General features: G+C 34.9%; 1 protein-coding gene across 1 annotated transcript in view; it reads right to left on the bottom strand.

Moving 5' to 3' along the window:
• Positions 1–6,954: 6,954 nt before the first annotated feature.
• SP3 (Sp3 transcription factor) overlaps positions 6,955–23,792 on the bottom strand; it is a 55,225-nt gene continuing 38,387 nt past the window's right edge. The window contains exons 4-6 of the mRNA XM_011943970.1: positions 17,194–17,386; positions 11,735–11,931; positions 6,955–8,683 (exon numbers count right to left, since the gene is read on the bottom strand). Coding sequence (XP_011799360.1) covers positions 8,367–8,683; positions 11,735–11,931; positions 17,194–17,386 — 707 coding nt within the window. The 3' untranslated portion in view covers positions 6,955–8,366. The remainder of the gene's footprint in view (positions 8,684–11,734; positions 11,932–17,193; positions 17,387–23,792) is intronic.

Here is a 23,792-nt window from a genome sequence, read left to right on the forward strand (position 1 = left end):
CAAAGGATTCAAACAGGCGACTCCCATCAGAGAAAAATGGATTATGAACTTGTAAAAATATGCTCAACCTCACCAGAATATAGAAAAATTAGAATTAAAGTCCTGAGTTATCATTTCACATCCATCAACCCATCATGTGCAGTAGCCTATATCCCCAGTTCTCGGATAAAATGAACAGCAGGGAAACAGTTGGACTTAGCCTTTTTTTTTTTTTTGAGACGAAATCTTTCTCTGTCGCCCAGGCTGGAGTGCAGTGGTGCGATCTCGGCTCACTGCAACCTATGCCTCCTGGGTTCAAGTGATTCTCGTGCCTCAGCCTCCCGAGTAGCTGGAATTACAGACATGCGCCACCACCCCCCGCTAATTCTGTACTTTTTATACAGACGGGTTTTCACCATGTTGGCCAGCTGGTCTCAAACTCCTGACCTCAAGCAATCCGCCCGACTCGGCTTCCCAAAGTAGTGGGACCACAAGCATGAGCCACTGCCCCACGCCAAGCCTTCTTTTCAATATTCAACTCAAGAGAGCTGTCTACTATGTGAGAAGACCCCCTACAGTAAGAGACTATGAGTACCACCACACCTGGGCAGGGCTTGACTGAGAGCTAGAAGGTGGAACCACCGAGAAAAACATGCAGTTTCTGCTACAGCTAACAAATATTTGATTATGCCTACTGGTATCAATTTTTAAATATACACATGGCTTAGTTTTTCAGGTCCCTTTTAACTTTCTTACTTATACTTGCTTTTCTTCCGGATGAATCTAGAATCATTTTGTCAAATCCCAAAACAAAATTTCATTGTCATTCACTGGAAAAAAAAAAAATCTGCCAAGGCAGGATTGGGAGGGTATGGAAAAAATGTGAACTATAAACTGCTGGTAGGAGTATAATTTGGTATGTATGTTATGGAGATCAATTTGGAAGTATCTGGTGAAACTGAAGATTAAGAATATCCTGTTGGCCAGTGATTCAAGTTCAAGATACGTATCTCAAGAAATGCTCACATGTGTACAAGGATGTATGTCAAGTATTTCATTGCAGCATTGTTTATAAGTCAAAAATTGGAAATAACTGAGATGCTCAAGAAGAAAATGGATACATTGTGATAATGAACTACAGCATTTAAATGAATGAGTTAGAGAAACATGTTAGTGTGGATACATCTCAAAAACATGAGTGGTAAAACAAGTCCCAGAAGGTTTTGTACAGAATAATAGCATTTATATAAAGTTTCAAAATCAGAAAAACAATCCTAGGTATGCATATATACATATAATAAGGATATAAAACCATTCTGACAAACATCAAATTCAGAGCCGCAGTTACTTAAGTGGGTAAATGGAGATAAATGAAATGAGACAGGGCTATACAGACTTCAACTATAATCATTCCTTTTTAAAAGAAAAAACATATATAGGTAAAAATAAAAGCTGGATGACAGATATTTAGGTATTTATTACATTGTTTTCTGCATTTTTCTGTATTAATTGAAATGTTTCATAATAAAAAAGGCACAATACAAATACTAGGAGTTAATACTGGCTGACAACTAGATGGATCAAGGTGAATTAACTCATTAATACACTATGAAGACAACTATTTTCAAGTGTAGGAAGAATACTGATTTTTTCGGTGCTTACATTTACTAATACATAATATAATATGTGCCAGGCATTACGGAAAGTGGTTTACATGCATTAACTTATTTATCTCCATAATCACTCTGTGAAGATGATGCTGGCATCAGTCTCATTTTATAGTGAGAGAACAGGCTGAGTGGAAAGATAGAGTGAAAGGTCACATAGGTGGTAAGCAGCAGAACTGGGAGACAAGCAAGCCCACGTGTGTTTAAGTCCCAAGCCTATGCACGTAATCACTATATTGTGCTACGAAAGGTTTCAACTTTACTAAATGAATAAAGATTTTAAAAACCACACAGAGTTACAAGGAGTAAACTTGAGAAAAATGCAATTAACACAATCAAGAATTTTTAAAGGATCAGGGTGTGAGTAGGACTAGGTAATTGGGTATACCATAATTAAAAGGAAGGCCCAAATTTATTCTGAGTCCAAATACACAATGAAAATATACACGATGTGGTGTGAGATAGACACAGAAGCTAATGCTGGCAGAAGGTCAATATTCCACAAGACCAACCACAGATAAAGATACAGCCATCTGTTAAGAGGGTGTCCTGAAACTGTGTAGAGGGACTTCTCAGCCTTTTAATCAGTTTTCTTGGACACATTCTACCAGTGTTTCAAGGCCCACCCTTTGATTCATCCCAGCTCTATACTAAGTTCTGCCTCATCTAAATCTGACTCACTTGGCAGGCAATAAACATGACTTTTTGCTGCTATTTCTCAGAATGGCAGTCCCCAACATTTTCGGCACCAGGAACTAGTTTTGTGGAAGACAATTTTTTCATGGATGGGGGATGGGGGGCAGGGATGGTTGTAGGATGAAACTGCTCTCAGATCATCAGGCATTAGATTCTCTTAAGGAGGGCACTACCTAGATCCCTCGCATGTGGGGTTCACAACAGGGTTCACACTCTGAGAATCTAATGTTGCGGCTGATCTGACAGGAGGCAGAGCTCAGGCAGGAACACTCCCTTACCTCCTGCTGTATGGCCTGGTTCCTCACAGACCAGGGACCAGTACCAGTCTGTGGCCCAGGGGTTGGGGACCCTTTTCTATAGGATCAAGTCACCAACTCTAACTATGGTGTTTTATGAGAATATACTGTATCTCAGTTGTCTTAGTTGGCATTATTTGGTAGCAAGTAACAGCCTACTGACTTGCTTAAGAAAAAACTAAGTTGGGGGGGTCTCTCTGTAAGGTTTAAAGCTATCTTGTGGATCCCCAGGAGGATGAAATGCAGACAGTGAAATGCAAGACACTGGAACAAACACTGCCAAATTATCAGGAATCAAGAAAGCCATTTTCTTTTTCTTCTGGGGTTGAATGTCATCTTTGCTTTCTCTGCCTCCCGTATTATGTTCCAGATGTGACCTTCCAAGACATCAGTTTTCCAATTCCAAATTCTCAGGAGAAATCATCTAACTGGCTCAACTTTGACCAGATGTCCACTCCTTGTCTGATTTCTGAACAGCTCCTCATGGAAGGTGGCAGAAAGTAATGCTCAGAAAAGGGATGTAAGTTGGGCGGGTATCCTAAAAGGTCACTAAGCCAACACTTCCTGTATTTCCCTGTTGTCTATTAATTGGAGGCTTAGACTTTTTTTGTGGGAGAAGGGTGGTGGGGAGAAATAACTGCATTTCTCTAATGGCCTTTCCCAACCTTAAAAACCACTTCAATGCTAAATTTTATCTTTCAGTCAAAATGAACCTGAAGATTGTTCGGCTGGTTTTTAGAAATGTTCAAATAGGATAGAATCTTACATAGGGGTGTAATATCCTCAACAAAATACACATCTATGTGCCTCAGTCTTCTTATTCCATCCTTTTCTGAAAGGGCAGTCACTTCAGACACTTTATCCACTATCAATTTAGGTCCCAACTGTTCTTTTCACATTTTTGCATTAGAAACAAGACTCCCCCTCATTTTGGAAAAATTAATGCATGAACCATAGTCAAACAATGAAAATTCTAGAACACTTCACTACAGAAAAATGGAATCTGCAGAGTTAAGCGGGGAGGAGGGCACTGGAAGGTTACCATTTGAATCTCTACCGTAAGTCAGGCACTATGCTAAATTGCTTATATTTTAATACAACAATCCTGTGAAGAGGGAGTAACTATGGTTAGCCTCCATGAATGATGAAAATCAGGTTTTAAGAAGGTAAGAAAACTATCAATATCACACATCTAGTATGTCTTAGAATAGATTTAGAAGAGTTAAAAGGTGAAAAATGGGGAGACGGGCTGAAGGAGATAGGCCTTCTCAGGATATCATTCTTAACATCAAAAACTGTAACCTAACGTATTTAATACAATGAAGTGGCATGACTCATTACATGACAATATACATGACAGCTTTTACAGTTTTAAAAACATATTCATATCATCAAGACTTTATAACATCAAATAAAAGCAACAGGGAAAAAAAAAACAACCTTGTATACCCTTTAGACTCCAATTTTGTTATGTGTATTAAACTCCGCACATTTGGCCAGGTATGGTGGCTCACGCCTGTAATCCCAACACTTTGGGAGGCAGAAGTGGAAGGATCACTTGAGCCCAGGAATTCAAGACCAGCCTAGGCAACATAGTGAGACCCCATCTCTAAAAAAAAAAAAAAATTAAAATTAGTTGAGCATAGTGATGTGCACCTGTGGTCCAAGCTACTTAAGGGGCCGAAGTGGGGAGGATTGCTTGAGACCAGCAAGTGGAGCCTGCAGTAAGCCATGATTGCACCACTGCACTCCTGCCTGGGTAACAGAGACAGATCCTGTCAAATATAGGGAAAAAACAAACAATAAACCCTGGACTTGAATAAATTTTTTGGGGGAGGTGTAGGATCCCAAAATAACTAGGAATCACTCACAAAAAAATAAATTCTTCTCTTTTGCAACTTGGTAGCCCCTCTTAAAATTTTATCCACTCTGTCCCTCACCAAGTACCCCCATCACACAACATACCACACTGTACCTTTGCAAACGCCATTTCTGCTGCTGAGTTTCCTAGACTTCATGCAGAATTCTCCCTCTTTTAGGTTTCTACAGTACTTTGCATCTGCCACTAATATATATTTACATCATATGCAAATCTGTCTGAACAAGGCAAAGGGTCAATGTATTTTTGTTTCAACACTAAATAAAAAATTGAGGTGATTTCAATAAAATACCAAATTTTGTACCCAAGATATCAATTAATTTGTTTCATGCTTATTGTCAGACAACAAAAGACTTAGTACTCATTCATGGCAGTAAGTTTTAAACATACTGTTTAGTGAAAAATAATTATTTTACAATGAAAACGATTGTTACCAGCTTCATATAATTAAAACTGAAAACCAAATTCTTTAACAGGTAGCACATGTCAGTTTATATATTTTAAAACCAAATGTTATTCCATAATCATTTATGCAACAACCCCAAATTTCAAATATTGAACACAATACAAATTTTTCAAAAAACAAAACTTTTGGATCTCAAGTAGGCAGTACTGGAATTTAAACAACAATTAAGAGCCTAAGGGGATGCTTGCTCTATTTTAAGTGAATGTAACACAGGAGTGTTTAACAGAACCACTTGAGCAGCTGTTTCAAAACACATATACACTCCATCCCCAGAGATGTTGATTTAGTAAGCTGAGGCAGCTACCAGGCCTATGGAATCTTTAAAATGCTCCCCAGCAATTTCTGATGAACAATACTGTTTCAGAACTATTTTCTATGAAATAGGTTTGACATGCTTTCAGATTATATGTTATGTGCACTTTTAAGTATCTTAAGCATTGCCACTATTTTGAAAGACTAAAGTTATTTACAGGGCATTTGACTTTCTGTGGTAGGTGTAGCTCCTTTAAAAGGTTATGTGCTTTTTGGTTGAGTCACTTTTCAATAATTAAGCCTCAATCTATAGAAAATTAGATGCTCTTCAAGTGATTATTTTCTTAAATTAAAATTTGAGGTATACAGATAATCGAGTCCACTAAACGTTACAAGAGGAACTATTTGTACATAAATATATTCAATATGCACTAACTCTAGCCTTTACAAAAATAAAGCAATTAACACCTATTAGAGTATACCTACCCTGAGAAGTATTATACTCATATACAATATTAATAGATTTTATAACCAGAAAAAGTTGACATCAGAGCAAATCTTCAAATGTTGTTTCCAGAGTATATTCAACATTTTAAAATATAAAAATAGAAATATTTAAAATTATCTACACCGAGGTTACATAACTTTGGTAAAAGTTCCAAAGTTCACTAATATATTCCTAGAGGGCACTAAAAAAATCTAAAAACTTAAGTAATTTTCAAGACTACTTATTTTCTTCATTGCATTCGCTATGAATTCATAACATATGCATGGATACCTATGGATTCAAAATACACCATAAACTTACTGTAAAAATTCAGTATTACTTACTTAAAACGTCTCTACTATCACTCAAATGGTTTAATCTGACTTAATGGGCAGTCTACTCAAAAGAACCACCTGCTGCTCACTTCATTCTCTTCACATTAATCTTAATTTAAAAATACTAAAAATTACCTAAAGGAGTTTAAAGATTCAAAATCTAATCCCTGTAGCTTCAAAATAATTGTAAATTCTAGTGGTTCATTTATATTATTCCAAGTAGAACTTCCTATTTTACATCACAAGCTTAAGTCTCACATTTAGAAAAACTGTCCATGTTTATGCGTGTCTAGAGTTCTCCAATGCAATCAGCTATTACAGAGTCAGACTGGGCCTGGAAAACAGAAAATGGACATATTTACCCCCACTGTATACATGTGTTAATAAATTTGATTTTTACTTTAAAATATCTAGAATACACAATCACATTAACTTTCTTCCTACTCTGTCTTTATCATGATCAAACACATGCAAATTCAAAACACAACTTTTTCAAGTAACTCCTGCCATGGTTACCAACGCTTGTCTTATCATTTTCAGGAGTTTAAACATAAATGCGGGTTTTCGATAAATCAAAATATTCTGCTTTGCTTTAAAACGGGAAACAAAAAAAATTTGCAAAATAGTACTGATAAAACTGGTATGAATCAATGTGGGCTAACACTAAGACTTTTTTCAAAAATTGTATTTAATAAGCTCAATCTTTCTTACTCTAAGTAAAAAATTAGTAAATGACCAGTGTCTCCATATATCTCTTCTTCAAATAAACATGCCTGTTTACAATTCAGTGTCTAAAATCAAGAATCTAAAAATAAAAAGCCAAGTTGAAGAAAAATAAACCACCAACTCTTACCCCATACCACTGCAATATTTTTAATGCATAGGAATACAACAAACTCAAAAGAAAAAAAAATAGTGTTTTATTAACTACCACACTGTTATAATACACTTTAAACGTACAATAAGGTAGCCTTTAAATTTGAGGTGGTCTTAAGAGTAACAAATGAACACAATTCCAAATTTTTGAAATAGGTGAACTGCTGCAGTTACAGGTATACATTTAGGAAAATTGTATAGCTCTTACAAGACCAGCAATGTAACTTTATTTTGTACATTTTTAAATTGAAAATATAAACAATAATTAAAAAATAAAAAGAAAATACAGCATAATAAAAAACATACGTTTCTCAATTAAATGTACTGGATACATATAAATTTTAAGGGAAGAAGCAAAAAAGGAAAATGATTGATATTTAAGTGCAGACTGACTACCTAGACAAAAAAAAAAGACTTAAAAAAATACCATAAAACCTCTAGTTTTTCTATGACTAATATCCATATGGTTGGAGTATCGTCACTATGGAAGTGATTTTGTTATGTTTGCATATGTTATACTTTACTGGTAATTTACATGATGGCTTTTAAGGCCCTGGGAGACATACGGTTTTTGGAAACAAGATTGGATAAAAATCACTGCTAAGACGCAATACACCTTATTTTTTTGGTCCTCCAATAGTCAAGAAAAGGGATAATTCACTATAACATTCTCTTACCACCCAAATGCCTCAACTTATACATTTTAAACTTTTTCAAACCTTGGTTATATTGCCCAACTTCGTTATTGAAAGAATATTAACAAGACATTATTTTGGCAAATTAAATCTTAAACATGGCTTTTCAACAGGATTTAAAAGGTGACTATCCCTAGAGTTCCATGTTAAAATGTAGTTTTCAAAATCTTACAAGAGTAATGCTTAAAATATTGTACATAGTTAACCTAATTAAAATAATTAGCTTCAAAATGACAAATTGATAAGCTAAGTAAAGCCTACACTATGTAACATTTGCTTGGAAACTTGATTTGTCAGTTATGCATAATAAAAATTCCAGTCATCAAGAAAATTACAAAATTTTTTTATCATAACATGATTTCTTTCACCCACCAGCTTTTTTATCTTACAATAGATAAATACCAACATGTTCTCATTTTTACACTAAACCACACAGGATTGATGCATTTGGTTAGACTACCATTCGCATTGTTAAATTCAATTTTCTCTTTATATAACTTGGTAAAATTTCATTTCTTCTAGATTCCAAAAGTACCTACAAAACCCATGCAATTTTACCATTTTTAATATACTATGGAATATCATACAAAGTAAGGCATTTCAGTGTCATGTATAACCAAGTTACTGTCAATCCAAAAATTTTTGCACATCAATAAAAAGATATCTAAGAACTTAGGAACAATATTCTTCTCACTACTGTATAAAAATAACCACAATGAATAAGTATTTGTGTAATATTTACTCCATTGTCTCATTTCCAGAAACTGTGACAAGCTGTAAAGGTATTTCAGTGTTGGTAAGGATATCTTGATTGCTGGTGGCAGAAGTATTAACAGTTCCTATCCCTGAAACAGAACCTTGTTGAATATTTGCAAGGATAAGCGTTGTTCCTCCTGCAGTAATCAAAGTATCATCTCGCGCAGCTTCCACAGATGCCAGCACTGTACTGCTAGAGTGAATACCTTTTTTATTCTGGTGTGTTTTAATATGTTTGGCAAGATGGTCACTTCTCATAAAGCGTTTTGAACATTCTGGACAAACGAATTTCTTCTCCCCTGTTAGAAAAAAAATTAAGTTACTTGGTTTTAAAAATTCAACTTTAATAGCTCAATCATTTCCCCCAAAACAGAAAGTCAGTCAATGCTGACAGGTAAGGATGGGAGCAGGGGTCTATTAAAACTGTATTCATTTTACAAGCTACCCCTGTCAGATTTCTCTTAGAGAATATTTCTCCTTAAAATAAATCTTTCATCTTTACTTTTTGATGAATAGCAAAATTCAAACATGTATTATATAATAGATGGATATTCAAATAAGACTTTAATATCTCAACTGTTTGTTTTAAATACCTGTGTTAAGCCAGCTAAAAAAAAATCATATATAACACACTTTAAAGTCTAAATAAAAGTATATTCTTTCACACTATAACTAAAATACTAACGTGCCATGTTCATGATACTAAACCTTCAACTCTTAAATATGAATTAAAGCAACAGGGTATTTCTAGATTAAAGAAATGACACCACAAGCTTGAGATCCAAAAAGAATAAGTAATCCGTAGAAAAAATGAATCTGGCTAGCTGACTTGATTTCAGCTACAACAATCAAGAACAAGGATAATTAATGTCAAGATGTTAAAGTTGATAAAACCCTGATGCCTAAATTTATTTCCCAGCATGAATAAAATAAGTTTAAATACAAAAGAGAGACTGAACTTCTATTATGTTGAAGACCAACTCTGCAAGAGGATTACCAAAAAAGACAAAAGGCCAACCTAAAAGGAATTCAGAGAGAAATCAATAAAAATCAATAAATCTAGGAAATATTTTCTTAATTCTTTTCTTCAAAAATGTCTTACCCTATATCTTTTGTTCTAGCACCTCTACTCTACATAGGTCTTTATCAGACCTCATGCTTGAACTATATTGCAGTCACATCCTAGTCTCTCTCTCTCCAGACATTATCTTCCTTAAAGTCCAAATTTTATTACATCAGAAAACTTCAAGATTATATTAACTGATATGGAAATGCAAGGGTAACTTGCAGATGATGTAACAGTTTAGATGCTCCACTGCCTAATTTACAAGGAACTTTAAAATGTGCCTCAATCCTTCTTAATGGAAATGTTATGTAAAATCTCATCCTCATTCACCGCTACAAAAAAAAGGGGGGGTCTCTCACTTCTTCTATTAACATTTTTCTAGGAAAGTATTTCTCTGTTTCTCTTGTAACATTAGTCCTGAGAGGTACTCCATGGCAAACGGCGCAATGATCAAACAAGGTTAGGAAATGCTACACACGTAAATCACTAATTTATAGATGCAAGCTGTCCATCTAGCATTTAATTTAAAGGTCTTAAGAGGTATTGCCTTGAAGGTACTTTAGCCCACTATTTCCTACACTTGTTTGATCACTGACCTTTTTCTCCCTTTTACATTATTCCTTTTTACAACCTGCTGATAAAATCCTACTGAGGAAAATTCTGTTACAGGGCCATCGTAAGGTCTATTATCCCATACTTTACTATCCCAAGCAATAATTACCTGTTTCTGAGCCTTTTCAACAGCAGACTGCAACGCAAAATCTTTTATTTACCCTTTTGTTTTTGGAGACAGGATCTCACTTTGTCACCCAGGCTGCAGTACAGTGGCATGACCATGGCTCACTGCAACCTCAGCCCTCTGGGCTCAAGCAATCCTCCCACCCCAAATAAGACTTTAATATCTCAACTATGCTGTTTGTTTTAAATACCTGTGTTAAGATGCCAGCTAAAAAAAAATCATATATAACACACTTTAAAGTCTAAATAAAAGTATATTCTTTCACACTATAACTAAAATACTAACGTGCCATGTTCATGATACTAAACCTTCAACTCTTAAATATGAATTAAAGCAACAGGGTATTTCTAGATTAAAGAAATGACACGACAAGCTTGAGATCCAAAAAGAATAAGTAATCCGTAGAAAAAATGAATCTGAGTAGCTGGGACTACAGGCACACACCATCACACCTGGCTATTTTCTGTCTTTTTAGGAGAGACAGGGTTTCACCATGTTGCCCAGGTTGGTCTCAAACTCCTGAGGCTCAAGGAATCTGCCTTCCTTGGCCTCCCAAAGTGCTAGAATTACAGGCATGGGCCGGCATGCCCAGCTGCCTTACCTACTTTAATTGTCTGTTGCAGTTTCATATAGGTTAATCTCATCTCTCTACCTACCCAATGAGAGACAGGAACTAAAACAATTAGAGCATCTGTGTACTACTACAGACCTCATAGGTAATTTTATACAATACTGAAGGGCCAAAGTAGGAGATGTGAAGCAATGTCAGAGATAGTTTATTCGCTTAACCTAATAGGGAACTTGGATTGGAATCCAGATGACTTCAAAATCCATGTTGTTCTCCATTTCACCATGCTTCTTCCAAGCTTTCTAGGGATTGTAAATATGTATTTTTCAATTCTCCAGTGTTGAGCATAGACTGATGAACACTGTAATCATTTACATGGTAGTAGGAGAAAACTATCTCTAAGTTAATACTATTAGGTTTCAGTGTAGATCAGTCATAGGTCCATTTCATTTAACAACCACACAACACTATGTAAAAATAATATAATGAGAGAAAGTCTTCACATCAACATTGCCTTGGTTATCCCTCAGTGAAATACCTTTCCCTTACCTCCGAGATACTAAAAACAAAAGAGAAGGTGAAATGCCCAAATATATCAGAAGAAACAGGAGTATTTTTGTTACAGTGTTAAGGAGAAAGAAAAGAATAGGATAGATTAAGAGTAAAAGCTGGTAACTAATTAAAAATGTTAACAGAATAAAAATAGCATAAATGTGGCTTAAAGCATTCAATAATGTCAACAAGAGCTACCCAAAGTCTACTTAAATAAAACTTTATTTTAGAAGATAAGCCATACTGACTTGTTCTTTGGAATTTGTGTTATTAAGATGGTGTTCCTTAAGGTAAAAATTGGATGTAATTCATTGTATTTTAAAGATTCAGTTCAGTAAGAACTGCTAATAATAAAAAAAAAAAAGTCAAGGCAGTTATGTAGCCCTATAATTCATTTTTGTCTGTTAAAAGTAAATATTAGTAACCTGTATGTGTTCTTCTGTGCCTCTGTAATTCATCACTTCGAGTAAATCTTTTACCACAGTACATCCAGTTACAAACAAAAGGGCGTTCTCCAGAATGCCAACGCAGATGAGCTCTCAGATGTGAGGTCTTCCCATAGACTTTACCACATCCTGGTATGTGACAAATGTGTTGCTTCTTTTTCCCAAGATTGGTACCTCTAAAAAACACACACAGAATAATATATACCTTATATGAAAATATTCAAATGGACATTACCATTTATATCATATATCCCCATGTTGAATTTTAAATAGAAGACATTATCATTATGAAGTCAATCAGAAACCAAAACCATTTAAAATCAGTTTAAATGAAAATTTATGTATTTCAAGCATATACATTTTATATATTAACCTTACTCCAGAATTAATGTGATTGCTGTCCAAATGTAAATATGCTCAAGAATTATGTAATTAAAAGGACATTTCACATGTAAAGAATGTACAATAAAGCTGTTTATTCTTCTATCAGAACCATTCACAAATTCTATGCATAAGCCTTATCCAATTAATTATATAGGAAACTAAATGTGGTCTGTATTCAAAAGTCATGGTGTCAGATAATCAAAAATATATTTAAACCAAAGAATGAATGCATAACTGATCACAGATACAATTAAAAGATACAGGAAGCTTTAGCAGACTTTAACATGATTTAAGAGTATTTATTCATATTTGTGTGGCCACACCCTGAATATACACTGGCTTGGAGAAAGCTTTTTTAAAAATCTAGCTAAAGCAATGGTCTGAACTCCCTTAGCATTAGATGAAATAAATACAAATCAAAGTTATCTTTACATTTAAAATTCCCTTCATATTAACCATATAAAAGCCAAAATTAGACACAAGAAATAAAATACAGTTTTCTCCACATCAGCAAATTTGACATTTATTACATTTCAGTATTTGATACCAAGAGCAGGGTTTAGAAGATATGAGATTAGATGGGTGAACAGAGGTATCTTAGCCTAAGCAAGAAGAAAACTTTTGATCCCAGAATTTGATAATTTGAATAGTATTAAACACTACAGAAAATGTTATTTCTCAACTTTTTAAAATAAATTTTAAAAAATTAGGCTAGTTACTGAATAAATTAGTTTTTAAAAAACATGACACTTTGGACAAAACAATTTTTATAAACTTTACAATGTTTCTGAGTTTCTTTTTAAAAAGTACATTTAGCCCCCTCCCCAACTCCCCTCCTCCCCCAGTCTCACAGTTTAGTCATATCCTGTAAAACTTTCTATAGCCTGTAAATCCTCCTGTACACAATACACCTATCGTTTTTCAAATTTACTGGAAAAATGCATATTTCCCCACATTTATATTTTAATGTACTCACACTCAGTAGCATGTGAAATTGCCATAGGACAAACAGTGCTAAACGGTGCAGTGCTGGCTGTTAGATGCCATAGGTGTTCTGAACAGGGAGACATCAATGTGGGCTCCAGTAGTTAGAGAAGGCTTCGTGGAGGAGGTGGGTAGGATTTAGATAGAAAGGAGGGAAGGCATTCCAGGCAGAGGAATAGCATAAGTAAAGACAAGGAGGAGTCATGCTGTTGTCTCAAGGGCAAGGATGTCATAATCTAACACAATTCTAGTTTCTGCTCCAGTCCACCCCCAATTTCTACAACTCTCTTCAAAGAGCTGAGTTGAGTGAAACAGGTTTTTCTGGCTCCCTTGCAATGCCAAAGTCTCATTAACCAAAGCCAATACTGATTCCATTTAATTTAGATTTTTAAATTTATTATTTAAAAAGCCCTAAGAAAAACAGCAATGTTTGTGGCTACTGGTGTACAAACCAATTTTACATATCGTGTTCACCATAGCAATTTCACAGAGAACCCAATTCAGTTCACTCGTGTATTCATTATTTCATGTCTCTCCTCTAAGCCTACCACTTAGGTCAATCAACGCGCTTTTACAAACTCAAAAGTGTATTTCACAAACTTAGCAAAATTTAGCATGGGAACACTAACAAAGCACAAGACCAACAAATTAACAGCAACAAATCTGGGTTCTCAAAGAAGCAAGAAGCTAGGGAAGGTATTTTTAACTGAATTATTAGGAGGTAAGAAATATTTGAAAATGGGATAGGCATCTAAGAAAGAAAAAACATAGGGGGTGGGGTTGCACACATATATAATTTAAGGAAAAAGCTCAACATCCAGGCCCAAAATTCTATTTAAAAAGAAAATTTGATTCAAGATAAGATATAGATATAGTAGATGTGGATTTACGGCATGTTATATGAAGGCTTGAAGGGAGAGAACTGAAGTGAATTTCTCGACAAACTTCAGGTAAGAAAAGATTTAAAGTTTTCTTCTTGATTAATATCCATACCACTAATGCCTATAATAAAGGAAAAGCTAATAATTTTACATTTCTATTCTTGAGTGTCTAAACTTGTTCCCAATAATTTAATAATGCTAAGATAGAGTGGAAGTTAAACTGTGGGTAGAGGGGTTAAAGAAGAGTTAAGTAAATACACTCTCTTCCGCTCAGGGTGGGAAAAACAGGACATAAACTGAAATGTTGACAAAGAAAACAGACTGTGCACAATTTTAAAAATATGGACTGATGTTTAATCCATACAAAACCTATTTAACAATCATGCCTCTAGAACGTATTTTACTTACAATTATTTGTCTCTCACTAGTTTAAACAGTCTCTGAAAGCTGGTTCCGCTCAATAAATATTTGCTAAATAATTACAATTTTTAAATATTTTATATTTTACACCTTACTTTAAAAGGTAAACAAATAAATAAAATTTACTTCTCTAAGGATGAATAAAATGAGTTCTCTAAAAATGCCATCTTGCCCATATTCTTTGGAAAAAAAAAAAATGGTTGCAAAAAAAGACAAATATTCTAAAAAAAATTTTTTAGCTACTATCTGTATCACCTACTTCAGAATAGTCTGGATTTACTACATATGTTATGCTTCTATTAATTAGATACAAAACTGTCATTCATACAAGTGTATCTATCACACATATACTACCTGAATTTTGTTCAAACAAGCTCTACGAAACAATATAGTTTTCTTTTCTTAGGAATCTCAATTTTTATTGCTTAGAATAAGTGAGCTATTGAAGAATGAAGTCACAAAAGTTCTAGAAAAAATATAAATGAACATTTTTATAACTCTCAGAATACGGAAAACTTGTAATAGCATGGTAACAAGGTATCTAATAAAGGAAAAGCTGATCAACTTAAAATTTTTGTGCTTTGCAAGCTGTAAGTGATGGAACTGTTTCTTTACTTGTGTAATAACAATGCCTTCTGTAAACCACTGAAAAAGTTAAAGGCAATGTAAAACTGGGAAAAAATATTTGCACATGACAATTACATAAATTAACAGATTCAAAAAAAAAAGAAACAATTCAAAAAATAAATTTTAAAATGGCAAAATATCCCCAAAAATGCTCAACCTCATCAAGTAATTTAAAAATATACTAAATAAGACAATATTAAGGTATTTTTCATCTGTCAGACTTTCAAAGGCTAAAAATAATTGTAAAATTCATTGTTGGCAAGGATGTGGGAAACTAGATACTCTCACACACTGCTGGTTAGAGTACAAACTAGCCTTTCTAGCAGACAATTACCTTTAACCCAGCAATTTCACTTCTGCCAACTTATACAAACAAAATATTCAGACAAATGTGCAAGACATACATGTAAGATTATAACAATAAATTCCCAACAAAAGATGTTAAATCACTCTACATCCATACAATAGAATACAACAGAATAACAGAATACTATACAGTCATAAAAATGATGCAGACTATACAGACTTGAAAATATGGTCACAAAAATTATCAAAACAAGGACATATAAAACAGTGAGAAGATGATGATTCTATTTTAAAATACACATAACATCTTGAAGGACATATACAAACATGTTACTAGCTTATCTTGAAGTGGGGTGGGATTCTGGTGTTTTTAAATGTCCTATATTTCTGCATTTTTATGAGCATGTCTTAGTTTAATAAACATAAATTAAAACATTTTCATTTTAAAATAAAGAATAAGTGAAACAAAAGGCCTCCATTAGATTTGACTTTTGTGAATAATTTATCTTAAAAGTCCCTCTAAAATGAATTTCAGAAAAGTTACTGCCTAGCTAGAATTCACAATTTTAATTGACCAAAATATGTCAAAAAACAAACCTTTAAACTAATTACAACATGAATGCCTAAGGATCCAATGTAGAAGGAGAGTCACTTGGGAGGCAGCACAGTTTAACGGTTAAGGCTCTGGGTAAAACTAGGTCCAAATCCCTGTTGTGTGTGCTCTTAAGAGTCATTCAACCTCTCTATGTCTCACTTCTAACACCACTGGGAAAACGGTAAGCTCTCAATGTTACCAGTTGCTAGCAATTATTATTACGGCAAAGGGCTGGCCAATGTGCAACTCAAAGGCAGATAGAAAAGCTCTATTAGATCAAGTTTGTTAACTGTATTAAAAGTACATTTTATCTAAACAGTGCATTTCTAAGAAAGATATGTTAACTTTCACCATGACAAGGTATTTGGTTAAGTATGGCTTTAGAGTTCTATCCATTTTTGCTCTATATATTTCAAAGCTGCACAAAAAAGGGACCGTGACTATTAAATCTTCTTAGTGGAAATTTAGTAGTATTAACAAGAAATACATCTCTGTCTTATTTGGGGCTTTCACCTCAATCCCACCTCGTGTGATATATTAACGCTGCTATCCAAGTTTTCTTTTTGTTAATACTTGCCTGATAAATCTTTTCCTATCCCTCATCTTCAATATTTCTGTGCCAATTATTTGAGGTGTTCCTTATAACCAACATCAGTCTGGATCTTTTTTTTTTTAAAGATGATCTGAGTCTCAATCTCTAAATTATTAAGCTTAGTACATCCACATTTAACATAATTTCTGATCATTTTGAGTTTACTCCAGTCATGTTATTCTGTCTTAATGTTTACCTTTAAAAAGATTGAATTGAAATACAATCTAATTTTTTAAAAAATTCAATCTATTAAGGCTTATTTTTCACTTCTACTGAAAATGGAAATACTTATGCTTATCAGCCACAGATGAACTTAATCTTTAAAATCAACTTTTTATCTATATTTAAGGCAACTTCCATTGCTGGTATGCAAACAGGCTAATTTCTGATTGGTATGGGCCTGTTAAATGGCATCTGCTATACTGTTTTTGAAACAGCAAACTAATAATTTCAGTTTAAAAAACATTTAGAACTGAAAATCCAATTCCATATACTTTGTTCTCTTAACTTCTGCCACACACATACACACACACCCAAAATGATCATGTAATGAATAATTTCTCATAATTAAATGACATAGCATGCAGCATTTCAAACATTAGAATGATATTAGCACTCTTAAAAATACATATGTTTCATGTATGCATACCTTCCACCACCTTCTTTACAGTTGGGACAGGTGCAAGCTACCCTCCGAAGTCTTTTTCCTTCTTGATGTTGTTGGTCCCCTTCTTCATCTACCACCTGTACTCTTAAGTGTGTTAGGTCATTGGTATTCAAGGTAGAATCACCACTGAGCTGCCACTCTTCAGGATCAGGTTCTTCTTCCTTGATCCTAATATCTACAGGAAAAAACCAAAAACAAAAACAAAAAACAAATACAGATGAGAAGCAACCAAATGGCCCAAAAAAATAGCATGAAATTACATGTCCTCTCCCAATGTCACACCTTTGCATGCACTACTTCTCTTGCCTAGACTATTTTCTAGTTACTTTGTTCTTCATCTCACTAACCTCTACCTATCCTTCAAGACTAGTTGGAGAGTAATCTCCTGTATAAATGCTTATAGTAGAATTAATTACATTAATTAGTTCATATGTCCCTTTAGATAATAATTGCTTTACTCAAAGTTCTCAGAAAATACAATCTCCCTAAATGAACAAATCTTCCTTAAGAAGGAACTTCCAATACAGGTAATAATCGATCTGGAAAAACTTTGTCCTCTACTTTTCTATGCCTTCTATGTGCAAATAATACATAAAGAAATGTTACAAGATTAAGCTGATACAGATGAGACCACAAAGTGCTCACTAAAGACAATAAATTAATTGCCCAAAAAGTGTTATACCCCATTTCTAATCATTGCATTCATTCATACACATCTGGGTATACTTTCCAATTCTCACCATAAAATCAATTAATGTAGTAAGCCCTAAATAATTCTCCTTTGCATACCAACTTAATACAGGTACCTTAAATATAAGTCATCAGTACCAGGCACATAAGTTTACATCTTCCTTCATATGTAAGTATAGATGACAGGAAAACACTATTTTACTGTGCTGTATTAATGTCCTACGTGGTAGCTAGTCATTCTTAGAAATCCACTATTTATCAGGCTCAGGAGGAACAAAAGTAATAATCCATCAAAATGACCCATAAAAGTAAGAAAAGGTACTCAACATTGTTAAATATCAGGGAAAGGAAAATTTAATTCACAATGAGGTATCATTACACACCCACAAAATGACTAGAAATTTTAAAATAGACCATACAGACTGTTGGCAAAGAAGCGTAACAACTGAAACTCCCACAGTGATGGTAGGTGTGTAGATCAGTACAACCACTTTGGAAAATCTTTTGTCTATATCTTCTAAAAGTGAAACTATGTATTCCCTATAGCTCAAACCATTTCCCCTAGGTACACACCCTACAGAAATGCATACACTTAACACCAAAATGCAAGTATAAAACTTACACGTTATTTGTAATCACCCTAAACTAGAAAAACTCATATATCCACCAGTATTGGAATGGAAAAATAAATCATATTTGTTCATACAATGGAACATATTAAAACAATGAACATTAACAACAACCTACATGCAACAGAAATGACTCTCAAAGCATTTCGAACAAAAGAAGCCCCTCGCACCCGCTATGTATTCCCTTTATACACAGGGAATAGGATCGTGTGTGTTATTTATATAAAGAAATTTTCATTTATATAAGATTCATAACAACTGGCAATGATTCCAACCATATGACACGTTGGAAACGGCAAAACTATGGAGACAGTAAAAAAGATCTGCGGTTGACAGGAATTAAAGGGCAGGGAGAGATGAACAGGCACAGCCCAGAGGTATTTTTATTCTAGAGTAGTGAAAATACTATGTATGATGTAATATAGGTGGACGCATGGCATACATTTGTTCAAACTTACAGAATGTATAAACACGAAGAGGGAACCCTAATGTAAAGTATGGACTTTGGGTGATAATACATCAAGCAAATTTATCAACTGTAACAAATGAACCACTTTGAATGATGGGGGATGTTGACATAGGGAAGGGTATGCATGTGCAGGGGCAGGGAGGTAAGGTGTATCTCTATACTTTCCTTTCAATTTTACTAAGCAGCTAAACTGCTCTTTAAAAAATTATTTATTTATTTTATTTTATTTGAGGCAGAGTCTTGCTCTGTCACCCAGGCTAGAGTGTGGTGGCATGACCTCAGCTCACTGCAACCTCTGCCTCCTGGGTTCAAGTGATTCTCCTGCCTCAGCCTCCTGAGTAGCTGTGATTACAGGTGCCCGCCACCATGCCCGGCTAATTTTTGTATTTTTAGTAGAGACAGGGTTTCACCATGTTGGCCAGGCTGGTCTCGAACTCCTGACCTCAAATGATCCACCCACCTCAGCCTCCCAAAGTGCCGGGATTACAGGCATGAGCCACCGAGCCCAGTCTAAAAAAACATTATTTAAATGTTAAGGGAGTGGGTGCTCCATGGTGATAGAAGACTGGTGACTGCCTACTTTTGAGGGAAATATATGACTGAGTACAGGGAGATTTCTGGGTTGCTGGTAATATCATGTTTCTTGATTTGGGTGGCAGTTCTCCTATGTGTTCATTCTGTAAAATTTCATGAAGTTATATACATATGATCTGTACATTTTTTGAATACACATTAGACTTCAATATAAACACTATTCTAAATTAAATATTTTCACGTAATTTATAGGTGATTAGGAACTGTTAAAGACAATTTTTTGCTTTACCTCTAGTTCCCACAGTTTACTAAAACTTCCATTTTTACACAAATTTAAAAAAAATTAAAATGAGTGTGTCCCACAAATTGAATTCATAATACGAAATTTAGAATATAATTTTATTCATTCAACAACTATGTGTATGGCTACAACATGCCAGCCACTGTTCTAGGTTCTAAGGATAAGGCAGTTAAGCAAGTTACAAGTTCAAGCTGACTGGGTGTGTTGGCTCATGCCTGCAATACCAGTACTTGGGAGACTGAGGCAGGAGAAACGATTGAGCCTAGGAGTTCAAGACCAGCCTGAGCCAACAGAGAGGGGTCCCGTCACCACCCAAAAACAAAACAAAACAAAACAAAACAAAAGGCAAGGGAGACATGGTGGCACATGCCTTGTGGTTCCAGCTACTCAGGAGACTAAAGTAGTAGAATCACTTGAGCCCAGGAGGTTCAGGTTGCAGTGAGCCATGATCACATCACTGCCCTCCAGCCTGGGCAACAAAGCAAGACCCTGACATAGTTTAGATATTTGTCCCCACTCAAATCTTATGTTGAAATGTAATCCCCAGTGGTAGAGGTGGAGGCTGGTGGGAGGTGACTGGATCAAGGGGGCGGATTTCTCATAAATGGTTTAGCACCACTGTCCTGGCACTGTTCTTGCAATAGTTAAGAGATCTGGTTAAGCGTGTGGCACCTTCCCTCCTACTCTCTCTTTCTCTGTCTCTCACCTCCCCCTACTTCTACCATGTGACATGCCCATTCCCCCTTTGCCTTCTGCCATGAGTAAAACCTTCTTGAGGCCTTCCCAGAACCAGATGCCAGCACTATGCTTCTTGTACAACCTGCAGAATTGAGTCAATTAAACCTCTTATAAATTACCCAGTCCCAGATATTTCTTTATAGTAATACAGGAATGGTCTGACACAGTCTTAAAAAGAGATGATGGTGGCCCCAAGCTAGGGTATTGATGAGGAGGGGTAGAATTGGTCAGTCAGAAAATATGTTTAAAGCAGAGTCAAAGACATCCGCTAACAGATTGATAACAGGTTATCCTGTGAGGAGCAAGAACAGAAAGAAGTTAAAAACACTCCCAAGGTTTTTGTTTTTTTTGTTTTAATCCTGAGCAACTAGAAAGATGGACTTGCCATTGACTGAGATAGGGTAAACTGAAGGTAGAAAAGATTGCAGGGGGGGGTGCCAGTCAGGGGCCTATTTTGAAATATGAAAGTTCTGAATGCCTATTGAATATCCAAATGAAGGTGTTGATAAGGCAGTCAATGGGTTTGGAGTTCAGGTAGAAATATGGCCTGACAATATCAGCATATATGTTAGGTATTGAGAGTCATCTGGAATATAATGTAGACAGGCAGGAGGAAATCCCGTGGCACTCCAAATTTAACAAGCAGAGATTAAAAAGAACCAGCAAAGGGGACTGAGAGTGGCCAGTGAGATATGAGGCAACTGGTGTCCAGAAGCCAAACTGAAGAAATCATTTCGAGAAGAACATAACTGTGTCAAATACTTAAAAAGTCAAGTAAAATAAGGACTAAGAAATGATCCTTGGATATAACATTGTGGTAATCACTGGTGATCTTGATAAGAACTGTGAGCACAAAACCCTGCCTAGTACAGACTCCAGAAAGTGGAAGGAGATGAACTGTAAACAAGTACAGGTAACTGTTTCCAAGAGTTTTGTTGTAAAAGCAAGCATTATAAAATTGGCAGTACAGCTCCTAGGTCAGCCCACAAAGGTAGATTTGACACATAAGGGTACCTGAAATATTTGTAAATCAGCCTTTATATTCTGTAGCAATAGTGCATGCTAGCAGTATAAAGAAATGAATGTGCTTATTTAAATTCGATTAATATTTGAGGAAAAGTATGCAAAAAATTTAAGCAATGAAAACAGAAATACAAGGAAATGTGCATGACACATTTAAGAACTTTATAAACAGCACTTTTTTTTTTTATTATGTCTATTTTCCACCTCAAAATGTTTCCTTTTCATTTGGCGAGGTATTGCACTGACAGTATCTCTGTCCTGTGATTATAGCTGTTTTCAAGGCCTACCAATAAAACAAGCTTGCAAAAGGGATATGTACAAAAGAAAAACAATTTCTGCACACCTGGGCAAGAATTGAAGAGAAGAAAACAGAAAATTTAAATAATGAAATATACACACACACACAACATGGTTACAAAGATAAGGCTAATTTTCAATATTAGTTAAGTATCAATAACTCAGGGCATGCCTAGATTTCTATTAAAAATATTACAAGAAAATCCTAAATACCTCTTCCTAAAATTAACTGCTAATTATTTATCAATAGAGCTAACAGAACATTTAAGAGAAATTCTTAACCAATTTATCAAGTCTGGAACACGCGTATTTAATTTAAATAGCTAACATTAGATAAATATGAATTACAGTATGGTTGATAAAATGAGACATTATCTTTTATCAATAGTGTGCCATTAAGATTTTGTTGTTCTTATCAAAGTCTTTCATATTTTCTGCCTTCAACTTTTTTAAGCACTGATGAAATTACTTCATTTGATTCTAAAAGTTTATTTACATTTTCCCTTTAATCAGCTTCACCTGCCATAAAAATCATCTAACAGAACCACCGGATAATCCTACAGTATCTCATGTATTATAAAGTTTCATTATTCCTCAGATTTCTATGGATATTTCAGAGGTACCAAGCTTTTTTTCAACTTTTCTTCTAAGGGGATAGTTCTAAATTATAGATATGAATTCCTAAAAATATTACTTCACTAATGCTAAAAGAAGTTAACACTTTAGGAGTAGGTTCTTAAAACTAAATGTTATCCCCTTACCAAATATAATAATAATTTTATAAATATAGATGGATGGATAGATAATCACCATCTCTGCTTTAACATCAAGCAATCTCTTCCCCCAAATGCCATCTCCTTAGATTTGGATCATTATTCTTCTATAAACTGCTCCTTTCCTCTCATTTGAAATTAATCTTTTATTAATCTTTCATTTTTATAGTTTTCCAAATTATCTTATATACACATACATATGAACATAACCAGAAACGACTGATTTTCTAATATGTATTACAGAAGATTTCATTTTATAGTCTTACCACAAATATGTGAGAAAAAGACTATGTGACCTGTAATTAGTACACTGACTAGTGAGATATTCACTTCACCTTATTAAATCTAGAGTACTAGTTAAGCCCTTGTTAAGGGAACAGTGTCCTACTCTCCCCAATGATAAATATGATGGCTAAACACATAAGGTAAGGATTTACTACTTGTTGAGCACTATTTTAAGTACTTACATATATTAACTCATGTCATGCTCCCAACTACACTGAGGTTATTATTTTTCCCCCTCCTTTCTAGATGAGAAAACAAAGAGGTTATATAATTTGCCTGAAGTCACACAGTTGAAAATGGATGCAGCCAGGATGTAAGATGGAAAACTGCGCAAAACTATATTGCATATATTGCTAAAGATCAACTCCCTACCAGGGCCAGTTCACAGGAAGAGAAGCTTTAAGTTAGCTTCCCTGTATATAAATATATGCAATTTTAATTAGTTTTAGTTTAATTAAATCAAAATGAATTTAAAAATCTAGGAAGGATAAAGAAACTTTAGTATATACATAGACTATTTTTGTCTGTTTGAGACAGAGTCTTGCTGTTGCCCAGGCTGGAGTGCAGGGACGTGATCTCAGCTCACTGCAACCTCCACCTCCCGGGTTCAAACTATTCTCCTGCCTCAGTCACCCGAGTAGCTGGAATTACAGGCATGCAACACGACACCGGGCTAATTTCTGTAATTTTATTAGAGACCGAGTTTTGCCATGTTGGTTAGGCTGGTCTCGAACTCCTGACCTCAGGCGATCTGCCCACCTCGGCCTCCCAAACTGCTGGGATCACAGGCGTGAGCCACCACGCCCAGCCACATACGTTATTATATGTGAAATATTCTATTG

The sequence above is a fragment of the Colobus angolensis genome, unplaced genomic scaffold (genome assembly GCF_000951035.1).
Source record: "Colobus angolensis palliatus isolate OR3802 unplaced genomic scaffold, Cang.pa_1.0 Scaffold224, whole genome shotgun sequence".
Lineage (NCBI taxonomy): Eukaryota > Metazoa > Chordata > Mammalia > Primates > Cercopithecidae > Colobus > Colobus angolensis.